General features: G+C 28.7%; 6 protein-coding genes and 1 long non-coding RNA gene across 8 annotated transcripts; 3 read left to right on the top strand and 4 right to left on the bottom strand.

Annotated features, from left to right (window-relative positions):
* LOC127279482 (ATPase H(+)-transporting accessory protein 2) lies at window positions 1-3,303 on the bottom strand. The gene is made up of 7 exons (XM_051301862.1): window positions 3,135-3,303; window positions 2,858-2,985; window positions 2,483-2,713; window positions 2,090-2,407; window positions 1,897-1,995; window positions 1,712-1,820; window positions 1-1,591 (listed from the first exon to the last, which is right to left on the bottom strand). Exons 1-7 carry the CDS (start codon window positions 3,175-3,177, stop codon window positions 1,512-1,514), a joined length of 1,008 nt encoding a protein of 335 aa, XP_051157819.1. The 5' UTR covers window positions 3,178-3,303; the 3' UTR covers window positions 1-1,511.
* Window positions 3,304-3,892: 589 nt separating this feature from the next.
* Window positions 3,893-5,164, bottom strand: LOC127279485 (autophagy protein 12-like). Its single transcript, XM_051301875.1, has 4 exons — window positions 4,950-5,164; window positions 4,528-4,706; window positions 4,279-4,415; window positions 3,893-4,209 (listed from the first exon to the last, which is right to left on the bottom strand). The coding sequence occupies exons 2-4, from the start codon at window positions 4,688-4,690 to the stop codon at window positions 4,087-4,089; spliced, it is 423 nt and encodes a 140-aa protein (XP_051157832.1). The 5' UTR covers window positions 4,691-4,706; window positions 4,950-5,164; the 3' UTR covers window positions 3,893-4,086.
* Window positions 5,165-5,292: 128 nt separating this feature from the next.
* On the bottom strand, window positions 5,293-9,799 carry LOC127279470 (glutamate receptor U1-like). Of its 2 annotated transcripts, XM_051301840.1 has the most exons (12): window positions 9,373-9,799; window positions 9,014-9,306; window positions 8,840-8,937; window positions 8,660-8,743; window positions 8,267-8,578; window positions 8,034-8,140; window positions 7,218-7,388; window positions 6,916-7,145; window positions 6,598-6,812; window positions 6,008-6,261; window positions 5,869-5,941; window positions 5,293-5,622 (listed from the first exon to the last, which is right to left on the bottom strand). In XM_051301840.1, exons 2-12 carry the CDS (start codon window positions 9,189-9,191, stop codon window positions 5,443-5,445), a joined length of 1,902 nt encoding a protein of 633 aa, XP_051157797.1. In that variant the 5' UTR covers window positions 9,192-9,306; window positions 9,373-9,799; the 3' UTR covers window positions 5,293-5,442. The 2 variants fall into 2 exon arrangements, with proteins under 2 accessions (XP_051157797.1, XP_051157806.1); XM_051301849.1 differs by having other exon boundaries at window positions 9,014-9,799.
* On the top strand, window positions 5,633-6,002 carry LOC127279492 (uncharacterized). The gene is made up of 2 exons (XR_007842644.1): window positions 5,633-5,739; window positions 5,877-6,002. It is a non-coding gene; the product is annotated as an uncharacterized LOC127279492 (long non-coding RNA).
* Window positions 9,800-11,574: 1,775 nt separating the features above from the next.
* Window positions 11,575-13,143, top strand: LOC127281138 (uncharacterized). Its single transcript, XM_051304675.1, has 3 exons — window positions 11,575-11,889; window positions 11,992-12,147; window positions 12,224-13,143. The coding sequence occupies exons 2-3, from the start codon at window positions 11,994-11,996 to the stop codon at window positions 13,045-13,047; spliced, it is 978 nt and encodes a 325-aa protein (XP_051160632.1). The 5' UTR covers window positions 11,575-11,889; window positions 11,992-11,993; the 3' UTR covers window positions 13,048-13,143.
* Window positions 13,144-13,217: 74 nt separating this feature from the next.
* LOC127281146 (uncharacterized) lies at window positions 13,218-14,266 on the bottom strand. Its single transcript, XM_051304687.1, has 2 exons — window positions 13,890-14,266; window positions 13,218-13,736 (listed from the first exon to the last, which is right to left on the bottom strand). Exons 1-2 carry the CDS (start codon window positions 13,945-13,947, stop codon window positions 13,297-13,299), a joined length of 498 nt encoding a protein of 165 aa, XP_051160644.1. The 5' UTR covers window positions 13,948-14,266; the 3' UTR covers window positions 13,218-13,296.
* Window positions 14,267-16,356: 2,090 nt separating this feature from the next.
* On the top strand, window positions 16,357-22,366 carry LOC127281034 (uncharacterized). The gene is made up of 13 exons (XM_051304521.1): window positions 16,357-16,613; window positions 17,444-17,820; window positions 18,162-18,291; window positions 18,795-18,925; window positions 19,430-19,564; window positions 19,911-20,075; window positions 20,159-20,247; window positions 20,326-20,509; window positions 20,576-20,798; window positions 20,883-21,044; window positions 21,126-21,280; window positions 21,344-21,579; window positions 21,707-22,366. The coding sequence occupies exons 2-13, from the start codon at window positions 17,763-17,765 to the stop codon at window positions 22,166-22,168; spliced, it is 2,130 nt and encodes a 709-aa protein (XP_051160478.1). The 5' UTR covers window positions 16,357-16,613; window positions 17,444-17,762; the 3' UTR covers window positions 22,169-22,366.
* The last annotated feature ends 45 nt before the right edge of the window (window positions 22,367-22,411 follow it).

The following is a 22,411-nucleotide window of genomic DNA, read 5'->3' as shown; positions in this document are numbered from 1 at the left end:
TTATAATATTTTTTTAATCACTATTTCATTAAGTGTTTGCGTTATGTATATATAATTCAACTGCTGTTTGTTTTCGCATCTTTCTTCACACGTCATTTTGAACAATGGAATCTTTGTTTTTTAATATTTTTATTCCTAAAAATTGTAAAAAAAAACTTTAGTTTTTAATTTATCTCAACATAAGTCTTCTTACCAGGTAGTTCAAAATTTTTAAGTAACATCACGCACAGCTTTATATTTGTTTTAGTTGATTGCACTTCTCTTCTTTATTATCTATATGTATATGAATACATTTTGTATTTTTTTTAAATTGCACAAGTAAGAAGAATTTTATTATTTTCTAAATAGTTAAAGAAATTAAACTTTCATAATGACACATCACTGAAAGAGTAAGAGAAAACAAATTTATTAAAAATAATTATTCTTTACTCGTTTAGAATGGTTAACTAGTTATCATGAAATTATTGCAAATAAGAAAAGTTCCAATTACGGTGTCAAGTTTACCAGGTAATATTTTTTATAATATAACATTTTTATGTAGGTATAGGTATTAAATTCAATATGCAGCATTAAACAATAAGGTTACTTTAAATATAATCCCAGTGCTTTTTTATATAAAGAGATAACATCATTAAAATACCAAGTTAATACATACATTTTTATCAATATTATTATTTCGATTTTATTTAAATTTCATGTCAAAGTTTAACTACACATGAACTGTTTGAAAAAATGGGTCTTTCAATTAGCTAGACCATAATATTGGGACAATGACGGAGGGAGACATGTATGATAATAAATAAAATTTTTTTAATAAATACACTGACGTATTCGTTCATATACATTTTCTAACGACTGAAAACTCCACTTTATAAAAATCATAAAATGAATGACATTTATAATTCCAGCTACTTGTTTATTGTTTTATATAACACCAACTCGACAAACATTTCATGGGCATCATTAATTTTACCTGATTCTATCACACATGTAGAGCATTCTAATAAGCCTCATTATATTACATACTTATAACTATATGGTATATATAAGGGAAATTTATATAATATAATAAAACTTCGTATTATGTTCATTATTCTATGAATACCTTATTTTCTGATAGTGCCTTCATTACGGAAAGAAAAATAAATATAATTGAGAGTAATTCATCTTCTACAACTTTACTAGAATATTATGGTTTTAAAACCAAACTGTAAGGGGCTTTTTTATAGAAAACCATTTTTATCATTTGTAATTGTACAGAAATCTGTAAAATTACAAATACGAAATTTCTACCTGCAAAATGGCCTTTATTTGCGCACACGTTAAAATTTTTTACATTCTTTCTTCATATATGTATGTGAATGAATTTTCAACTTGCTGTGCGCATATAAAAATGAACAAAAAAGTAGAACATTGTTAATTAATAAAAATTAATTGGATTACCTACTCACAATAATTTTTTTACAGGACACGAGCATTTATTTATGTACATAAAATACGATAAAATTAATTTAATTTTCCTTTTTCATGCGATTTGATGTCATTCTGTATATTATAGAATCACGTCCAGGATCCATACTGGCAATAGCAACTGGAAAAAAATCATAGCTCTCAATTTCTTTTACAAAGTTTTGCATAATAACATAGGCATTCAAAATTCTTCACATAAATGTAAATAATATTATCGCATTATAAATTTGTAACTACTTACTACATATAGCTAGAAGTGAGAAAAAGAAAGTTACGCCAAACCATAGAATGATGTTGAAAATAACCGGATAGTTATCATTGTATTTTTTCGCAAGATTTCTATCATCAGTCTGAAATTATTGAAATTTTTTTTTAAAAAAAACTCTCGTGCAAAGTTTCTAGTACAAAAATCTGATATATACTGACCACCTTCTGTGCATCATTTTCACTAATATCTCGATTTACGATTGTCGATCTGGTACGACGAACTTGACTCTGATCATTGGTAAACGTAGCAGTTAATACCTAAAAATATAATGTAAAGATTTATTTTAAAAAATGCTCATAATTTGCGAGTGAAATTTCCAATTAAAAATGTATAAATATAATTCTAACTTACTTTACCGTTGTACACATTTACAAATGATTCGCTGACATCATTAAGAGCATCATTTAAAAGTGCGAGAGCTTCGTTTGAAGAGGGTGAACCTTTTCCATGTAATTCAATTACGCGACTTAAACCAGATACTACAAACCAATAAACGTCTGGATTTGAATCCTTGGTAGTTATGGTAGAAGTAATTTTGTTTGCTATTTCACGCAAAAGTTGAACTTCCTCGAGAAACTTTTTATCTTCTTCACATTCTAAATTCAAGAATTGCAGAGATGATGGATCTATAGGCATTGGTTTCAATTCACCAAGAGAAGATTGTCCAAGCTGTAAAAATATAAAATCTTTGTATAATTATGATGTTTTCTAATGAAAAAAAATTTAGCATTTTAGAATCCTTACAGCATCAAGTCCATCACCAAGGTAAATTCTCACTAGCGTATTATTATCATCTTTTTTTCCTAAACGTCCAGTTAATGCTTGCCATGTAGTTTCTTCATTTTCGTCTGCGTTAAGAGGAAATATTATTCCTCTTGTTGAATTTAATGAATCCTTTCCTTCAACAGCCGTGACTACGACAGCTTCTGGCAAATTTAATAAATTATGGATGGACATGCCATTCCAATTTCCTCTCTATAAATATCAAAATTACAATAAAATATTAAACAGGAAAATTACAACATTTCGATACTAATGACAGAAATTAATGTAGACTTGATGCAATATTCATTTAAAATAAATTTTGTTTATTACTTATTGATAATAAATGTTAAGTACTTGTTTTACAGTAAGTCCGAGGGCTGCGGAAAAAATTTCTTTTAAAAGGCTTTGATCGACTTCTTCATTGCCGCTGAATTGTACACTTTTTGGATTGTGCAAAATTATAAAATTTCCTTCGGCTTTAACTAAAAAATGTGATTTTCAATTAATATTAATGGTGAGATTATTTAATGTGGTATATTAGTTATACTGTAACTGTCAAATTACAGTATTCAGATGTTAAAAAATGTCTTAAATTATATATTAATTTTTAAGTTAAAAATTAAATCATTACCTGCTCCAAGAAAAAAAGAGATCAATGCGAAATTAAGTAACATTGTTTGAAAAATAAAACACTATTTGGTAAATGAATCTATATATTTACAAATCTTTGAAATCTTTCTTTCCATTCAAGTGACAGAATCATGTGACTATGTGTGACTACAATATGATAGTTGCATACTACCACACCTAGCATGAAAGATTTAAGGTGATTTATACAATAGAAATGTCTGCAATTAAGGTGCTTAGGGTGAAATCACATGGGGGCGTAGCGGAAAGAGTAAAATAGAAAAAAATTCAGTTAGAGGAATAGTGATAGATATATATATATATATATATATATATATATATATATCTGATGACGTCGCTAACTCATTATTTTCAGTTTTAAAATTCGCTTCTTCTGCGTGTGATTTCACCTTAAATCGTATCACGTAAGAATGAGAGAGAAAAAGACAGAAATATCTTGAACGCTTTGCGAGAGATAAACAAAGACATACATATACTATCTTTATCTTTGTTTGTCTCACGCAAAGCGTCACGGAATAGCGGAGCAACTCGGTAAGTGTGGAATCAGCATAATGGTATCACAAAACGGAACGAAAAATGACACTAAACGTAAACGGATACGTGTAAATGTACTCGTATCCAGGGTTAGGAATGTCAAAAGGTATAATAATCATCAGAGATTATTCACAAATTATATCAATGTTGAAGTAAAAAAAAAAAATTTGCTCAGAGAAATTTTGTTACTAAGTTACAAAATAATAAGATCGTTTTTTTTTATAAAATGATAATATTATAATCGATTTGTACACGATATGACGTAATAACATGTATATACTGATATCTCTATATAGAAATTAGTGATTTAAATTGATAAATCAGCACTGTTTAAAGTTACAAATATTTTTAAAATAAAAGAATATTGTAATACTTTTGTCATTTCTTCTTCTTTTCATATTTCAACCCCAAGCTTGACTTTTACAATAATGAATAATTAGTTTTCCATCGGTCCCATAACAATCAAAGAGGTTTTGGACTGTTTGATCTGGAGCGGGAGCGAACGTTTGATTTATGTAGAGAAACTAAAATAAGTTGATATACTTAGAAAAAAATGATATACTAAGTCATTAGAGTAAACTTAAATGCCTTACTAATTTTTCGTTCTGTTCTAATTTGATGTATTTTTTAATAAATTCTCCGACAGATCCAATATGCTTATCTGGATTTACTGCCCATTTCTTCTTCTTCATTATTGGTGCATCACCAGCGGCTTTTAGTAAAATGTCAACTAAATAAACAAATTTTTAAGAGCATTTATTGAATGTGAGATAAACTGCAAAGAAAGTATTAATATATTAAAGAGTGATAACTATGAATAATTAAATTTGACTAAAAATTACTTTTTGATTTATCTTTAGCAGATATTTGTGGATTTCCATTTGCTGACAAATTTGTTTCAACGCAAGCAGTATCTTGAGGTTCATCAAAGTTTGAGGTCTCTGATATTACTGGATTATTTTTTGAAACGTCCTCATTCATTGAGTAACTTTCCTCATCCGCCATAATTTAAAAAGATAATCTAAAAAATATCACTATTACAAACTTGAATATTAGTAACATGTTAATAAGACTTAATAACTTTTCCTTTCGACATATTTCAATGGTAAATTAAGTATAATATAATATAATATAATAATACGTTCAATATTATAAATTAGATAAAACGTTATTATGAAATATCATTCAAATTATTCTCAACAACAATTGACTAATAATAATAAATTGTAAGTTTAATAAAATATTTATTATATTATAGACTTACAATAACGATAACTGAATAAGATGAATCTCAATTCATTTTTTGCAAATAATTGAATAATACAACAACGGTCTCCACAGATCCACTGCGATAGATATTTTACAAAGGGTATGTTTTTTTTGTAAAATATAGTTATCTAATAATTTGCTAAATATTTATTCCTTTTTTCAAAGTAAACAAACAAACTGACAGTTCGAGGAGAATATTGAGTGTACACAAGCAGACATATAACACACGCGTTGGTGTTTGAGGGAATGTCTGTCCGTTAGGGGCGCTAAAGTAGTCCTAAAACCGCGTAACTTTAAAATGTTAATGTTTTTAATGTTGTTTTTCTTTCTATATTAAAATTCCTTTTAGAAATAATAATTCAACATGAAAAAAATTTAATAAGTGCAGAGAAATAAACATTTATCTAAATGCGATTAGACATATATAACAATCAGAAATACTACACACTAAAATACGACGATAATAATATTATACGACGAGAAAAATCTTAATTGGACTTATCAATTTGTATCTTGTGACTTTTTTTATCTTTTTCAAAGTAGTGTAAATTATTACTGACAGTTTTTTCAACGGATAATAATAAACCTGCTAAAAATAATCCACCTCCTAATAATAAAATTAAAGGTAGAATATCAATCATTTCTACTGAAGTCCAACCATCTTTATTCTGAAATTAATAATTTTTATTAATTTAAATTTATTTATAGAAAGGAATTTAAATAAAAATCAAAACACAGCACAATAAACAAGTTGTTTTGCAATATTCGCAATATGTATATTGAAGGTGCGTTCAATGCTTTGGTTGGGTCAGACATAGTCTAATATCAAATACATATGAGTATTTTTTGAGATTTTCGAAGACTGCAGATCAACTTTGAAAAATAATAAATAAATCTGAAAAAATGAACTTTGCCTTTGCAGGTTGCACAACCCATTCGATACTAAATAATCGCTGAAGAATTCCACTGTCCCTCATCATGAGAAGACTATAAAGAATGAAAATATTTGAGTGTGAATAATTATGAATAAAATTTTGTTATAAACATGCGTACTTGCTGTTAATTATTCCTTTGTATGGGCTCCATTTTCGAACAGCCATTCCAATAGTTGTTTGCATCATGACATCCAAAGGTTCAAGGATACAATTTACTTTTGGTTGCAAAACAGCAACCATATTATCCATTGCCATGAAAGCATAATTTTCTTCTTCACAAACTTTTTTTAAACCCTCATAATAATTAGGTGGTAATTCGTCATGATCAAGTATTTCTTCAAACATTACTTGGAGAATCTTATCTGATGTGTTCTATTTGAAATTAAAAAAAAAAATAAATGAGATTCTACTCCATTTCTTGCATGTGTGAGTAAATATTGAACTCAAGGGAATATTGCAATGAATCAAACTTGGCCGCGTATTATTATAGTTTAAACTTTTTAATGTTTTTAATGTTATAGATACTTCCTGTTGAGCTAATTCATAGGGGAATATTTCCAAGTTTTCAAATGAATTTTGCAGGAAATGTCTAGAAAATTTCTTGGAATATCCACAATAATACAATTAGCTTGATGCACTAATATGCAATGTCAAAATTGAGAGCAATATTCTCACAAAGTGCGAAGATATTGACAACAATGGTTTTACTTGAAAAAAGCTAAAATCAGCTGAATTAGCAATGACTCCAAATTTGTATGTTCCATCTTTTAATAGTCCTTCCATTGTGGTAAATGGCATTATAAAAACTTTTACTGCTAAGAAACTAATTAATGCAGCAGAATAAGCGGCAAGAATAACAACAGCTGTCACATGAACAACTAATTGTATAATCATCACTGTATCCAATGCGCTGGGGTCCATTCCTGCATGTATATCATGACAATAAGTCAAGTAAAATACATCTCTTACAATATGTTTTCTAAATCAAGGGCTTTTCGCTGATTCAAATTTAGAGATTTGACGAACCTTGACTACAGAAAGCTCCAAAAACAAGGAATGTTGTCTCCGAAAATGTTAATCGATTCTTCATTTGTTTATCAATTTTATTTTTTGTAACGGCTTTCACAAAGGAAATCGAAGCACTTGAAACTATAATGAGAATTCCAAGTGAATACCAAATACCAGATTGAAATGGAGCTGTATAGGCCTTCCATTTAACAACAGTAAAGGAAGGTCTCTTTATATAAGTTCGACACCTAAAATTGTTTATAAAATGAAAAGCAGGAAATGAGGAAAATGCTAAGTTTCTAACTTTTAAGTTAACAAACTTTGTTGTATATACAGGAGTTGTATACTCAACGTCCTCTAGTCTATCTGTGGCCATCATTAATTCAGCTGCTATTAAATCAACTTCATTTCTTGTTAACATTCCAATTGCACCTATCCAAGATCCATTGTTCATGCGTAGTCCCCAATTGTGAGCTTCTTTATAGGTAAATCTGTAAGTGCATTTAAAAAATCAAACCTTGCTGAAATAGAAACAAATGCTAAATTTCATTCAATTCATTCGCGAACAAAAGCCAAACTGCCAACTGTTAATCAACAGACGTCAATAGCTATCAAAATGTCTGTCCTTGTATCCTCAAAATTTTAAAACAACTTTTCATTGTTCAAGATGAAACATTTAGTTTTTATAAATGATATTTGAAAATTCTTAAATCTTAATTACAAGTTTTTTCCAAACGAAATCACTAAAATTAAACATGAAAATCTTGAATGAATGTGTTTGAAAATGGCTGGGGGAACAGTGCGGAGAATGTTCAACATAACATGTAATCGAGTTTCAATATATCAAAATAAAAGATATTATGAAAGAAGAAGAAGAAAAGGAGACGGTACAAAAACGGATATTTTTCAAGAAAAAGCTTCAGCTAGTGAAGAAGAGTATTTTCGAAAAGAAACTGTTAGACAATTCAAAAAAATAAGGTTAAATTTAGAAAAAGAGAACAAGTTAAAAAAAGAGGAAAAGGATAAAAAAGAAACGGACAAGTTAAAATCGAAAAAGAAAACGGATAAATAATTAAATGTGTCAACTTGAGGATTGAATTCATTGTTTTCTTTTAGAAAATAAAAAAGAAGCTTACGTGCAATTCATACCATGTTCCAAAAGAGAAACAACTTTTCCAAAAAATCCATTTAATCCTACCATTTGTCCAAACTGATTACGAATAATCAAAGATACAGGAGGATCCTTTTAATATTAAAGTGAAAGTAATTTTTTAAAATTATTATTAATTGATATGTATCTAATTATTTATTTATAACTAAAACGTTTTACTTTACTAGAATAATGTTTACAAAAACGCAATATAGGAACCTCAATTGACGACACACGAATATTATGTCCGAATAAATCACCCCTTCGTTGGTACAACCCGAGGTTTGGTGTTGTCACTCCAAATTGCAAATTCCAATATCCAAAGACAGATATTCTCAATTCTCTTTCTTTATCGATTTGATAAATTTCTGATAATGTTGCTTCATTATCACTATCACCTTTTTTTTCAACTACCAAAAATATGCAGTCAAAAGGTATATAGATGTTTTTAAAAAAAAAATCAATTGTTGTATTTTCTCGAAAGAAAATTATCCAAGTGGGATAAGCCATTGATATCCAAGGTGAAATTTCCTGTTTTTTATAAAATTCTAAATAAATAGTATTCTAGTTTTTAATTAAAAACCTAGATTTTGCAACATTTTTAATATTTACATGAGCAAATTCAATCTTGAGTTCATCAGAATCATTCAACAGAACAAAAAGAGGCCGTTTCAAATTGAAGTAACCAATTCCTATCTGTAATAAAATTTGGAGAATAAAAATAAACAATCTGATAAGAATTATTTTTACTTAGGTAATTAATAATAAATTATAATAAATTTATTTGCTTGCATCAGTTTTTAATGTATGTAGATTCATTGTAGCTGTACGTATGTAAAGTTGACTGAGATAAAGTTGAAGATCTTTTAGATAACCAGCTTCGTGTAAAGCTATTTGAAATGAAATTAAAAAAAATTTATTATAGTTAATTTTTGTATTCCTTTTTTATTAAAAATTTTCACTCACCTTGTGTTTCCATTGGATGTTGGATAGTGTGTAATAAAATAATGCATGTATTGTTAAAATATAAATGTATTCCTTCTATAATGTTTTTATAAACATTTAAAGGTCTTATTAACTGGGCAGATGTGTTGCATGTAATTATCAATAAAATTAAAGTTGATTTGCATAAAACTTGCACCATGTTTATTTAATTTTTATATTTCAACTGCTCTCTCATAAAATCATATGGATCGCGCTTAGAAATGACAATAACAATAATATAATAATTTTCTCTTACTATTAATATTCCCCCATCACTGTAGAAATATTTTTCTTTTAGAATAAAAGCTGACAATGAGTGACAATAAAAACTGCGCATTTACCTCAGTTATAAAAAATTAACAAGGCGAAAAAATTATTCCTAATAAAATTGTTTAGTATGACGATTTGCTTCGTTGGTTTGATTTATCTTTAATGATATCAATCAAATTGTCCCCTTTACAATTTTTATATACGTTGTAATTTAACAACATTTAACGCGTGCACTTTCAGATAGATAGTATAGATACTTCATAGGTGTATTATGCAATAAGGTCATATAAAAAACAATGAATGTTTGTACAAGCCAATTTATAAGTATTGAAATTTCTTCAAAAATCGATTACTATTCGCGATTGATTTTATTGACAAATATTTATTCGTTTAACTTTTTATAGTGCAATCAGAACTATGTTTGCTTTACATTTAAGAGGCCGACCCTATTTAAGATAATAAATATTAACTTTTTAGACTTAAATATTACTATACTAGCTAAATATTATATTGTCAAATGAAATCGCACGTAAGTGCGTAAGGAAATTGAAATGCGCTTGCGCTGTATTTTGCAAAGAAAAAAAAAAATAAACCAAGCCCAAGAACTTGGTTCGGACTATATATGTATAACTGTACGAAAGACAAACTTTGAGTCTAAGGTTTATAACAAAGCTTGTTATAGATTTCAAGTTTGAAAAATCAAATTTACTTCAAAAGTCGCATTTAGATTCACATCATCATGCCCCAACAATTAAGTTGCAGAATTCTTCTGTTTTTTATATTTGCATGCTTTATTGTCACTTCCAAGGGTAAATATTTTTTTGATTTATACTAAACAAACATTTTTAAAACTCGACATGGACACAATTTTTAGTACTTAGACACAGATACAAAAAGAAGTATCTTATTTTAAGATGTTTTTGTAGCATTTAAACATCTTAATGTCTTAAAAACGCTACCAAAACACCTTAAAATAAGATAATTCTTTTTGCAATGTAATTTCTTTATTTTTACAAATTAAAATTCTTTTATTTTAAACATTATAGTTTTGATAATTAAGAATTTTTATTAAAAATATTATTTTTAAACCTTGCATTGCAATACTTATACGCCATGTGAAGATGATTTTTTCAAAGCTAATTTTAAAAAAATAAAAGGTGAGGATTCTCAAGTTGCTATATCTATCAAGACTCCAGACTCCATCAATCAACCCAAGACCAATGGAATAGTTGGCACTTTAAGGACAGCATTCTGGCCACTGACTCAAATTCTCTTACAACTAATTCAAAGTTATATGGAAAATATGTATGGTGAAACATTCCCTTGCAATCTTAAGTCTATCACGCCATGGGTAATAGAATGTACTCAGTTGAAAAAGAATTAAAATCTATAGATATAATACAATTGGAAAAATACTTTTACTAACCCATCTTTGATGAAAAAATTGTCTTTTTATGTTTTAAAATTTTTTACTGAAAATAGCTCAATATTTATAATATTAATAGCTTATAATATTTTAATAAATTACTACCAAAACATCTCAGAAAAAGGCAGTATACTATTCATTATACTAAATAAGTTTCTTCATTTCTTCTATATCTATATGCGAATAAACATATTTATTTCAATTAAATTGAGTTTAATCAACTTCTTTTAATCCATATTCCTGCATACTACAATTATAATAACATATGCAAAGTATAAGCAATAATAAATTATAGATATTTTTTGTACTTTATAAGATTTATTAAAACAGGTCATTGTCGATGTTAAATAATTAATTGCCAAGGTACCTAAAAAATGATAATTGCACCAGCAACTTTTAAAAAACATTCTTGAGTTAGTTTTACCTCATTAAGAATAATTTATTTAAAAAGTTTTTATCTTCAAATTAGGTAAAATATCGTAATAATTAACCATTCAAATAGTAAAAAACTAAAATAAAATTTTGAAATTATGCACATAAGTTACTTAATTTATAACATAACGCTTTGGTTGAAAATATTAGGTGTATAATATTAATAATTAAATAAAATTGAGACGCATGTCAACTTTATTATCTAAAGGCACGCTTCTAGAAAGCCTTGATTGAACAATAATAAGTCCATATATTTTCTTTTGCTTCTTCTTTCATCGAAAAAACTGTAGAAGCTCAGGACTCCTGAACCTTATTAATTATTATCCATATCAGTCTACAAACAATACCAAATTCATCCAAGGTTATCGTACTAGTTTTCCAAGTGCAACTCGCTCTACTGATAAAACTAGAATTTTGACGTCACGCATTGCGATGTACATTTAACTACACCCACTTAGCATTTTCTCTAATAAATTGTGTTCCCCAGGAAACATTTCTATCGTTTAACCCACACTTAAAGTTTAAAGCTTCCGCCGTAATCAACCAAATGTAAATTAATTTTTTTCAACCCTAAGTTTATGTAGAAAAAATTGATTTTCAGTGTGTCAAAAATGATTGGTTTCATATAATATTATTGTTTTTATAAATATTCAAGTTGACTGTAAAAACGCTAAGGATTTGAAATTTACTAAAAATATAAGAAAGAAAAAGGCAATTAACAAAAGATAAGGTATGTATGGCTTGTTTAAAACTGTGGGGAAGTATCAGTGGGGAAGTGTAGTGTTACAAGACATTTTAAAGAGTTGCTCATTAGACTTTTGTTTGTCAACAGGAATGAAGATGATGTTGAAGAAATTATTGGTCCTAGTCCTCTGGGCTTGCTTTCTCAGCATCTCCACTGCTGACAACACCGTTGTTCCCGTGACTAATCAAGTCACCAAACCTGGTGGTCAAACTACCAACAAAATTAACAATTCTATTCCATCAAGTGCGTGAATTTCAGAGATTTTTCCTTTTCAAAACTCGTACTATTTTCTACTGACAGTGCTTCTTTTTTGTTATAGTAAAAGACATGGAGAAAGCCGCTGATCCAAGTTTCGATGCATCAGAGTTGGAAACTCCAGTTAGGTTGGCATTAAATATAATCAAGTACGGAATCAAGTATGGAATCTATACGCCCATATCACTTTCAATTAGAGTCATATTGGAACCTATCATTTTATCGTACTACGTAATAGCCGAACCAATAAAATTTTTGTTTGGACCAATCATTAATCCAGTGACTGGATTCGTTGGGAGACAAGTTACCAAAACGGAAAATCTCGCCCTCTGGCTGGCTCTGGAATCAATTAGTTTCGGCTCGGGTGCTACAGCTCAAGCCATTTCAGAAGCAATGCAGCTAACCACCAATGGAATTGCCCAGTTTTTCACGGACATTGGATTACCAGCTGCAAACACTGCAGAAAACTTATCAAAACTAACGGACCAAATGGCAAAATCGAGATCCAAAAGATCTATTTCCAATGCTGTCGGAACCTTGGGCAGTGGGGTTACTCAAATAATTAAATTTCCATTTCTTCTTTTAAAGGGAATCATAACGTTGCCGTTCAAGATAATCTACTACATAATTCGTTGGCCATTTTCCTTTATATTTGGGGGTGACAGCTCTACCTACACCCTTCTTTTGACCGACATGAGTACAGAAAAGATTACGCATATGGTATTGACTGCCGTCTGGAAATTCATGAGAGACACTGGCTTCTCCAAACTGAATACATTTGCAAATAAACTCAAAGATAATGAAGGAGTGCCCAAGCAATTCAGAATCCTGCTGTCAGAATATGCCGCTATTTATAAAGTAATGAAGATGTTGAATTATGTTAACTAACTTATTTATACCTAATTCATTTCATATTTTATTCAGATTTCAGAAAAAACATCTATTGCAAAATGTTATCAAAAAATAAAGATGCACAAAAAGTAATGCCTTATTCTTTTCGCAATATATTTTATCCCTGCTTGAACGAGAGAGGTGGGGAATATTAATTTTTGTCCATATAAAATTTCATTATTCTTTTATTACTAGAACAAAAAATAAGTTTTCTTTTTTCAAACTTATTGATTTAAAAAACTAAATTTAAGAAGGCTTGAATTCTCTTTGTCCTCCAAATGTAACATCTATAATTGGATTCAAAACACCTTTGATGATAAATTTTAAGATTTCTTTCCCAAGTACAGGCACTAGTAAATTTGGCAACCAGTCAATGTCATTGATAATAAGCTGTGTGATTCCGCCATTTTGACTAATTCCACTGCAACGAATACCATTAGAAAGGCTAATTACGCAGGGCAGTGCACCTCCCAGTAATCGAGCAACTGATCCATTTGTTATAAGTTCTATCTGGATAATGACAAAGACCACCTTCTGCAAAATAATCTTTAGCCCTCCACCAATGACTGGAATTTTTTCACATATTTCTATGAGACCTTGCAATGTTTTTTGCAAAGCGGTTGTTTGAGGTCCTCCTGTTCCTGGAGGTCTGTTTGCACTAGTATCATTAATATCTCGTCTGACAACTGAAATTATATTTTTACAAGAAATTCAAAATTTATTCAAGTTTATTCATTTAAATTGATTAAAATTTATTGCGCAACCCTATTGCGCACTGCTAATTTTTATTACATCATGATAAACTCGCTTGCAAGCTTAAACATAAATATGATATTTACCACCAGTTTGAACTTGATAAAAGGAGAGAAATATTAATAGGCACGACAAAAACCTCATAGTTGTAAGAGCGAAACACTGAAAAATTGACGACAACTTTCGCCAACCCCTTTATAGGAATATCGTCAACAGTGGATATGAAAAGACTTTTTAGTTGTAAAGAACATATGTCTATGCGGAAGAGTGGGATATAATTGCTTCTTACTTCTCTTATCGGTCACCTCGTTATAATTTATTTTCACAACGTTTTATGTTTCTGTAAAATAATTACTAAACCATTTACAAATTGATGTGTAATAAATTCTCTATATTCTCCTTCCCAAATAAACTAGCAGGTATCTTATAAAAGAACATCAACTTAAATGATATAATTTTAAAGTAATCGAGTGTATTGCAGGTAGTTTTCATTATGAATGCGGGTTTGTTAGAAAGTTAAGAATGGAATTAAAAAATTCGTACGCAACATTTACATCATAAACTGACATAATTTATGTCAAATATACTTATGTTTAATATACATATATAGGACAAAACGCAAAAAGACATTGAATAATAATTGGTGTATCTTGAATGTATAGTTTATGAAGATAAAAAGACACCAAAAATGACACACACATTGTGCAGTGTTTTCTATAAAAGTCCCACGTTCCTAATGCGAGATATGACAAAAAGAAGAATTGTGTACATTGTTGTATAATGCAAAGCAACTGACATTCTCACGAAGATTTATAGGCCCGGCAGGAAATTGAGCCTAAACGAGTTTTGCAATTCATTAATCTCATCACTTTATGGCTATTAGAATAATATAATAAATTTTTGCCCATGAAAAATCCCCAGCGGCTTGTAGACCGACATAGAAGCATTTTTAATTTTCCAACTTAAAAATTTCAAGTTAAAATCCTACTGACTTTTGGCCTATTAACTAAAGAAAATACATATAGTAATATTAATAATTAAATCATATTTCAATTTTAGAGGTCGTTTACGTGACACGGTTTCGAGATGTACTATTATTGTCAGGTCGCATGTGCATTTCAGTGTGCACTGATTTAAAAGATACGTTATTATGATGCATCAGAATGTCAAGGTAGAGAATGGGAATTAGCAAACCATGAACCGTTTTTTGCAAGGCTCATCCTCGGTTTGTCCTTGCATCTTTTACTTTTTTATGTTAATTAATTTTTATGCACTAAATCGTTTAATTTGCCCTGCAAATATATTTATAATATTTAGCAAAAAGCAAACTTTGTTTCATTATCAAAAGAATGAGGTCATGCTTATTGTTATTTATATTTGAAAGAAAAAATTCCTTTTTATTTAAAGAAATTTTTTTATTTCATCTAAACACAATGCCGAAGAAAATGTTTTCTGGATATATGTTACATTTGACCGATTTAGTGTCGCAGTACATGTGTCCACTTTTCAGCTATAAGAAAAATTCCCTTCAGTCATTTTCAGATCAATTTCATCAATGTCTGATGGTGGATATTTTAAAGAACATATACTTATAATTTAAGTGACCATACAAATAAATAGATATTTTTAAAATTTTAGTTGAATTGTTACAAAACTCTTTTTACGAAATTAACAATTTACGCGAGAAACCAACCGCAACCAACGCAATGGGTAATTGAGAATTGGTAAAATTGCTCTTTAACAACCTTCAAATACTGATATGCTAAATTAATTTTTACCTTTCATTAATGAAGCTGCTCATTATAAATATACATATAATCGATCGAAGCACGAGTATTCGGGGCCCAGTGAGGATTGATACAAATATTTTCCAATATGTAAAATTACATAATTTTACTTATGAACATGTAAATCTATCATTTTTTGCATCAACATAATGACATCAAATTTTATCGTTCAAGTTACATAAAAATAAATATGACGACTTTGTTTTTCACTGAATATGTGTTTAACAATCAATAATTAATTGATTATCCTTTGGAATGCAGAAATGATGACTTTGATGTTCCTGTGCACCTTCAATAAATAATTAATTTAATTAGTTATTCCTCTTCCTGATTATAAATTGCTTGTTTCTTAATAAGAGAACCATCCAAGAAGTCTAATTCAATTTTTTGTCTCATATTATTTGTCAAAATAAAATATTGCAAAATATAAGCGTATAGAAAAAAAAACATGTAAGTATATTTAATGTGTTATGCCACAATGATTATGTATATACAAGATTTGTGTCACACGTGAAATGACCTGTCAATGTGTTGCCTCTTCTTTAATATTATATATATATTTATAGGCGTTTACTCGTACAAATAATTGTATGCATTAATTTTCATAATATAAGATACCTATATTCAAACATATGTACAGTTACAAACTCGGGATATGTAAAAAATTATATTTGAAGTAGTATTATACATACTCTTCAGTTGTGCGATACATACATACATATAGACTTTTGTTCACATAACCGACAGTGCGAGTCTGATCGTTGGGCCCATTTGCTACTCTATCCTGCTGCTTCAAACACTTTCGGTTTCGTTCGGTTTTCGATTTCTTCTCGTATTTTTCTGCACCTTTTTATTCAAACCAAAAGCAGTGTATCTCTTCATTAAAATAACAAATAATGACACTTTAATCAATAATAAAATAAAATTATTAAAAATATATAAAAGATAATTATGCATTAAAATGTGATGTTGTTATGTGTGTTGGCTGGCTATTTCAAAGAGGAAATGTAATTTTCAAGATAGGTATATTTTTAAATATATTTTAATTTATACTTTTTTTAAAAATGAATTGACACTATGTAATTTTGTGAAATATTCTATAAGAAAAATATTTTTCCGCTAATATTATTATTATTCAATACAACCAATATACTTGTAGAAATTTTACAATATATCCTAAATGAAATAAAAAAAATAAAAAATGAATATATTCAAAGCAAATTCAAATTGCGTTTTAGTTAATAATAAGTGAACTTTGAACGAAAAGTTTTATTTAAAAATATAGATTTTAAAAGAAAATTTATCAATTTTGGTGATTTTGTGTGTATACTCAGATGAAAAGAAAAGTTGGAAAAATGACCTACTTTAAATTCGATAAGACAGTTTTACATAAAAAAACACGCACGCACACATCCGATGAGTCGTATTCAGTTAATCGTGCACCTTTATGTCTGCGTTCGATAATTTTAATGTTCCGAATGATTTCACCTTTTTGTGATAGTTGAATTTTTAAATATGGATACAAATTGTATATCTTTTTATATATTTTTAATATAAATAAGAGAGTGTAAATATCATTAAATTTGTATTACACACATTAAAATTTTGATGAAGCCAAAAGCTACGTCATAGCAATAAAAAAAAAAGAATTTATTAATATCATAATTATATTTTTTTCGTATTAATATGAAAATAATTTAAAATTAACTGTTAGAAAATTTTCAAAAAAAAAAAACTATATTTGTATGTTTGTCAGTGTGCAATTAATTTGCCATTATATTTTTACTGCGTAAAAAGATTAAGCTTTTACATATACCATAATATATTGTATATAATTTCTTTATATTTTACAGTCCTTGTTGACGAGTTAATGCAAAATCGATCAAGATTTGAGTTGCTATTGCACGAATATTCTGCCAGTAGAAAACTATAGAATATAAGGTTGCCTGTGTATATCATAGATTAAAAGTTCAAATAGACAAATATGAATATCCACGTGTGCCGGGTTGTGATGTAACACGAGATTTGCGGATGACGTCGAGCAATGGTAATGGACAGTGAGATGTTTCGAGGATGATGAGCAACCTTAGAATCACTTCGAGTCAAACGTGTGATTGATACGGAAATTTATTTTTAAAACCTTTTCAAAAATTATTAAACAAGTATTAGAAAATGTCAAAAATTCTCAAATTTGTTGGCATTATTTTTTTTTTCAGAATTATCAGGATAGGTAAGCATATAAATTCTGTAAATTTTAATATATGATTAGATTTGAAAATTATTACCACCACTTAAGCAGACTGATTATAATCAGTGAATTTTAACTGATTCATCAGCGCGAATATATGAAAAGATTCGTCTCTTGCGTTTGCAGTGATAAAAGTCAATATTCAAGTCAGACGCAGGCAGACTACAGTCATCTCAGTTATTTTGCAGTGCAACTTGACTAATTTATTCATTTTTCTCATTCATTGAATTGAATCATTCATCTCTTGACTTTTTGAAAGAAATTCAATTTCTTCAACAATATACTTAAATACCAAAATAAAGAGAATATTATTAATATTTTAGGATGTTCTCAAGATTGTTTGGATACAGGATGGGAAAAAATTATCAACATGAAACCAGAAAGTATTAACAATAAGTCAACGTTATTTGTTGGTGCGAATTCTCAAGGACTTGTAAATACATGCTTTGAAAGGTGCTAATTATTTGTTAAATAAAAAAAAACGATTCAGTAAATCTGAAAAAATACTAGATAAATGTTTATTATATATTTTAAACTTTCGATAAAACTTATGGTTCATGGTCTCATATAATTATACATTTTTACATATTCATACGCACGAATATATACTAAACATTTTTATAATATTCTTTTGTCTTCGTAAAACTGTTTAAAGTGTTTTTCTTTCTTTAACATTTGAGCAATCCAAAATCTTATTACATAGAAATCTATGCAATTTATTATTTTTATACCACAAAGTGAGAAAAACATGTTGACGCATAAAATCAAGTATATTTAACAATTTTTAAAATAAAAATTATACAAATGATAAGGTAAGTTAAAAGTAGTTAAAAATATACAATTATTTACTTATTATGGTAATCATTTGATCACCATCAGCTTAAAGTGTCGACGCCTGGGCCACTTACCTTATACCAATTAATTGTTAAGATTATAGTTTAGTTTTTTTATTTCAGATGTAAAAAAACTAATTGTAAAGCATTTCTTATTGACGTGAGCAAAAGTGTATGTTTAAGTGTCCAATCAGATGGTGATGATTTTGTTCCGGAACCCAATGTCACTTTTTATCACAAAATTTGTATAAAAGGTATTATTTCACTCTCGTTCACTCTCTAATGCGTAATTTCAACCTGCACTCTTTTTTCTTCATTATTTTATTTAACGTATACTTCTGGTTATCTGATATCAAAAAAATCCGCCTGGACAACAATGGTAAGCTAATTGCCAATCAACGGAAGAAACAAACAAAGAATTGCTACTCTTTCGACCGAAGCCAGGTTCCTCAGCGTATTGTCATTTTAAAAATAAAATTTCTAATTATAATTTTAAATTTTAGCTTTTGCAAAAATTCAACTTCCGTTGATGACGAAATTAGTATATACATGCAGTAAAGTTACTGTTATAGCCATAAAATTGTTTTGCTTTTAAAGATCTTTGTTAATAAATTTTCCATATTTAAGATAAATCCTCAACTAATAGATTTTGTATATTTACTCTTTTACTAAAATTAATTATACTATCTGCACGATGAATTGTATATGCTCAAAAATATAAATTATTTAATTTAATTATTAATTCAAATTTGTTTTAGTTCCATCAGCATGTAAAAAAATGACACTGTGGCAAGTGGATCGAACGATAGGAGCAATTTTTATTGATACAAGCACTGATTGGCAGCCAAAGTTAATGACTAGGCGAGAATGCTATGAAAAATGTTTTCGAAAAGGTAAACATTTATTTTAAATATATAGTACGTTAAATTGCATCTCAACGTTTGATTTACATCACAAAGCTTAGGAAAACTTTTGGAAAGATTGCAATGAAAAGTTCAAATTTTTTTAAAATTTTTTACATGTCTTTTTTTGTAATGTAGTCATGGCACAAATTGAGAAAGTGGTTGTCCTTTATAAGATCTCATGCAAGATAGAAATTAATAAAAAAAATAACTCACTATTTGCATCATTTCCGAAAAAAAATGATTTATCTTTAAGAATTGTGCTACAATTATTGCGAGTATTTTGCGTATTTGAAAATTATAATATAATAATAATAATATTAATGTCAACTTAAAGGAGAACAGTGTAAATCAGCCCAGTTTCGAACTAGTCGTGATCTCACAATAGGAGATACAGTAGGAAAATGTGCTCTTTCAAAATATGAAAGAGGAATAAGACCTCAAGCTTATCGAGCTTCGTGGTACAGAGATGAATACCTTCAAAGTCAGTGCCATAAAATATGTAAGCAAATATAATTATATTATATTAAATATTATAATTCGTTTTGACAAGAAAATTAAAATATTGTTTCATTTTATCCACAGCAAAGGATGAATATTGTTCGTATGCAGAATATCGAAATTCATCCTTAACACTTTCAGACTTAAAAATACCAAATCTCAGCATGGAAGAAGTAAGATGATATACTTATTTTAAACTTAGCAAAATTGCAGAAATCATTTGATGAGGTGAAATTGAAATAATTTTTCAGTGTGAAAAAAGATGTGATGAGAGCAAAGATGGTTTCGTTTGCAGAAGTTATACTATAATTCCTAATTCAAGAAATAGTCAACCTACATGTTTTTTAAATTCTGAAGATACAATAAGTGCAGGAGCTAGTGGCCTAGTTCCCATGGCTGGTGCAGTTTATAAAGAAAGAGAACCATGTCTTGATTGTATGTTTAAACAATTACTATAGATAATAATTATTTAATTTATTTATAAACTTATTTATTGTTTAGTGAAAGTTAAATGTAGCAATTCGAGTTTAATAGTGGAATTGGAAACATCAGAGCCATTTCATGGGCGAATGTACGCCAGTGGATTCAGTGACAGTTGTGGAATTCAAGGAAATGGAAATAATTTGACTATACTTAATTTGTCAATACCAAAAGTAAATGAACTTATGTCTAGCAACATGAATTGTGGAATCACTCCAGCGTTCTCCATCAATAATGAAAACCTGTATAATACCTACGCAATCAATATTTCTCTTAGCATTAGTTTTTTTCATGTTGTTTAAAATTGTCTTTCAAATTATTTATGTAGAACCCATATAATGGTCTGGTCCACTATTATTGTACAATTCAATCCTATTATACAAAGACAAGGTGATCAAGCTGTAAGAGTTGGATGTTCATTGGATGATGGTACAATGCCGGAACCTAGAAATATTTCCGTTCATTCTAGTTTCACATTTCTAAACCCAGAGTCAGTTTTCAAAAGCTTATTAAATTAATTGAAAAATCAACATCGAAATTACATTCTACAAATATTGCTTATCAATTTTAGTGCTGGAATTCCGCCAATAATATCAACGGTAGTAAATACATCATCACAAGTGCCTACTGTGCACATGAAAATATTGGATGAATTCTTCAAAGAAGCAAAAGTCACTAAATTAGGACAAAAACTTATTCTTAAAATTCAACTTGAGCCTCTCAATGGTAAATAATGGTAAAGCCTTGATTTTAGGAACCCAAGAAATAAAAAAATTACTTTATTTTTAGGGACGTACGATATTAAAGCAGGTCATTTAGTGTCAAGTAGTAATCTCGGAGATGCATCTATTCTTCTTCTCGATGAAACAGGATGCCCGATTGATTCAAATGTATTTCCTGCTCTTATGAAAGATCCAGCCGATAATCGATCGTTAATTGGAGAATTCAATGCATTTAGATTTCCAGATAGTCATGGAGTAAGATTTACTGTTGTAGTCAAATTCTGCTTAGAGAAATGTGAACCGGTAAGTGATTAGTTGAAGCAGATTCCTAATGTAAAATGTTTTAAATATAAGATAAGCGGCGCACGAACACTGACAAAGATTTTGTACAGTTTTCATATAATAAATTGTTATATTAATTATTTTTCAGACCATATGTAAAAGCAGACAGATTTCTTATGGTAGAAAACGTCGTGAAATCAACAGAAATTCGACTGATGCAAATGTATATGAAATAAATAAAAATTCTGAATCCAGTGCTCTCGACGAACTTTCCTTGCAATTTTTAATTCTTGTTGAAGATGACAATATTAATCCAGATTTTCTTCTATCCGGTCTTCATTCCAAACCTGACACTTGTCTGAATAATAACGGAAATATCTGCATGAATTCAGTAGTCGCTTTTAGTCTTATCATTTTGTGGCTCATAATTCAAATAATCTTAATTGCTGGCTGTTTCATTACAATTACAAGATATCGAAAAGAAGCAAAACAGGCTGAAGAAGATAGGGCTGATATTTTGGCAAGACACCTTTATGGAATTCATGGTGGAAATTTTGAAATTTCACGAAGAGTTAGATGGGCGGATCATAATAGCTCAACAGTTAGTTAAAATTTATAAATGCACACAAAAGTCAAACAAGATGGATTTTAATTTACAATTTTTTATTTCTAGTTTTATGAAAAAGAAGGAATGTTTACAAATTCTAAACATAAATAAATTAAATAGGCTTAATTTTTATTTTTAGTATGTCAAAAACTAGCGCTATAAAGTGGCCAAAAACATTACCTCTTTTTACATCACAAAGTCTTATTTTAAATATATGTTAAATTTTCTTGTTATTTGTTTACATAT

This window comes from Leptopilina boulardi, unplaced genomic scaffold, assembly GCF_019393585.1.
Source record: "Leptopilina boulardi isolate dan_hultmark-lab unplaced genomic scaffold, ZJU_Lbou_2.1 LbouV2_112, whole genome shotgun sequence".
Taxonomy (NCBI): Eukaryota; Metazoa; Arthropoda; class Insecta; order Hymenoptera; family Figitidae; genus Leptopilina; species Leptopilina boulardi.
The sequence above is the reverse complement of the archived record's forward strand: the minus strand, read 5'-3'. Positions and strand labels throughout refer to the sequence as shown.

Coding starts and splice junctions, on each gene's coding strand:
- LOC127279482 (XM_051301862.1), bottom strand. CDS start 3,177: ATGTTACTTAATTTCGCATTGATCTCTTTTTTTCTTGGAGCAG. Junction 1,996..2,089: donor TAAATGTGTACAACGGTAAA/GTAAGTTAGAAT, acceptor TTATATTTTTAG/GTATTAACTGCTACGTTTAC. Junction 1,821..1,896: donor AAAATGATGCACAGAAGGTG/GTCAGTATATAT, acceptor CAATAATTTCAG/ACTGATGATAGAAATCTTGC.
- LOC127279485 (XM_051301875.1), bottom strand. CDS start 4,690: ATGGCGGATGAGGAAAGTTACTCAATGAATGAGGACGTTTCAAAAAAT. Junction 4,416..4,527: donor TGCTAAAGATAAATCAAAAA/GTAATTTTTAGT, acceptor TTGTTTATTTAG/TTGACATTTTACTAAAAGCC. Junction 4,210..4,278: donor TAGAACAGAACGAAAAATTA/GTAAGGCATTTA, acceptor AACTTATTTTAG/TTTCTCTACATAAATCAAAC.
- LOC127279470 (XM_051301849.1), bottom strand. CDS start 9,191: ATGGTGCAAGTTTTATGCAAATCAACTTTAATTTTATTGATAATTACA. Junction 5,942..6,007: donor AAAGGAATAATTAACAGCAA/GTACGCATGTTT, acceptor CATTCTTTATAG/TCTTCTCATGATGAGGGACA. Junction 5,623..5,868: donor GGGTTGTGCAACCTGCAAAG/GCAAAGTTCATT, acceptor TATTAATTTCAG/AATAAAGATGGTTGGACTTC.
- LOC127281138 (XM_051304675.1), top strand. CDS start 11,994: ATGAAGATGATGTTGAAGAAATTATTGGTCCTAGTCCTCTGGGCTTGC. Junction 12,148..12,223: donor TAACAATTCTATTCCATCAA/GTGCGTGAATTT, acceptor TTTTTGTTATAG/TAAAAGACATGGAGAAAGCC.
- LOC127281146 (XM_051304687.1), bottom strand. CDS start 13,947: ATGAGGTTTTTGTCGTGCCTATTAATATTTCTCTCCTTTTATCAAGTT. Junction 13,737..13,889: donor TTATCAAGTTCAAACTGGTG/GTAAATATCATA, acceptor ATATAATTTCAG/TTGTCAGACGAGATATTAAT.
- LOC127281034 (XM_051304521.1), top strand. CDS start 17,763: ATGTCAAAAATTCTCAAATTTGTTGGCATTATTTTTTTTTTCAGAATT. Junction 20,799..20,882: donor TCCATCAATAATGAAAACCT/GTATAATACCTA, acceptor TTATTTATGTAG/AACCCATATAATGGTCTGGT. Junction 21,580..21,706: donor GCTTAGAGAAATGTGAACCG/GTAAGTGATTAG, acceptor ATTATTTTTCAG/ACCATATGTAAAAGCAGACA.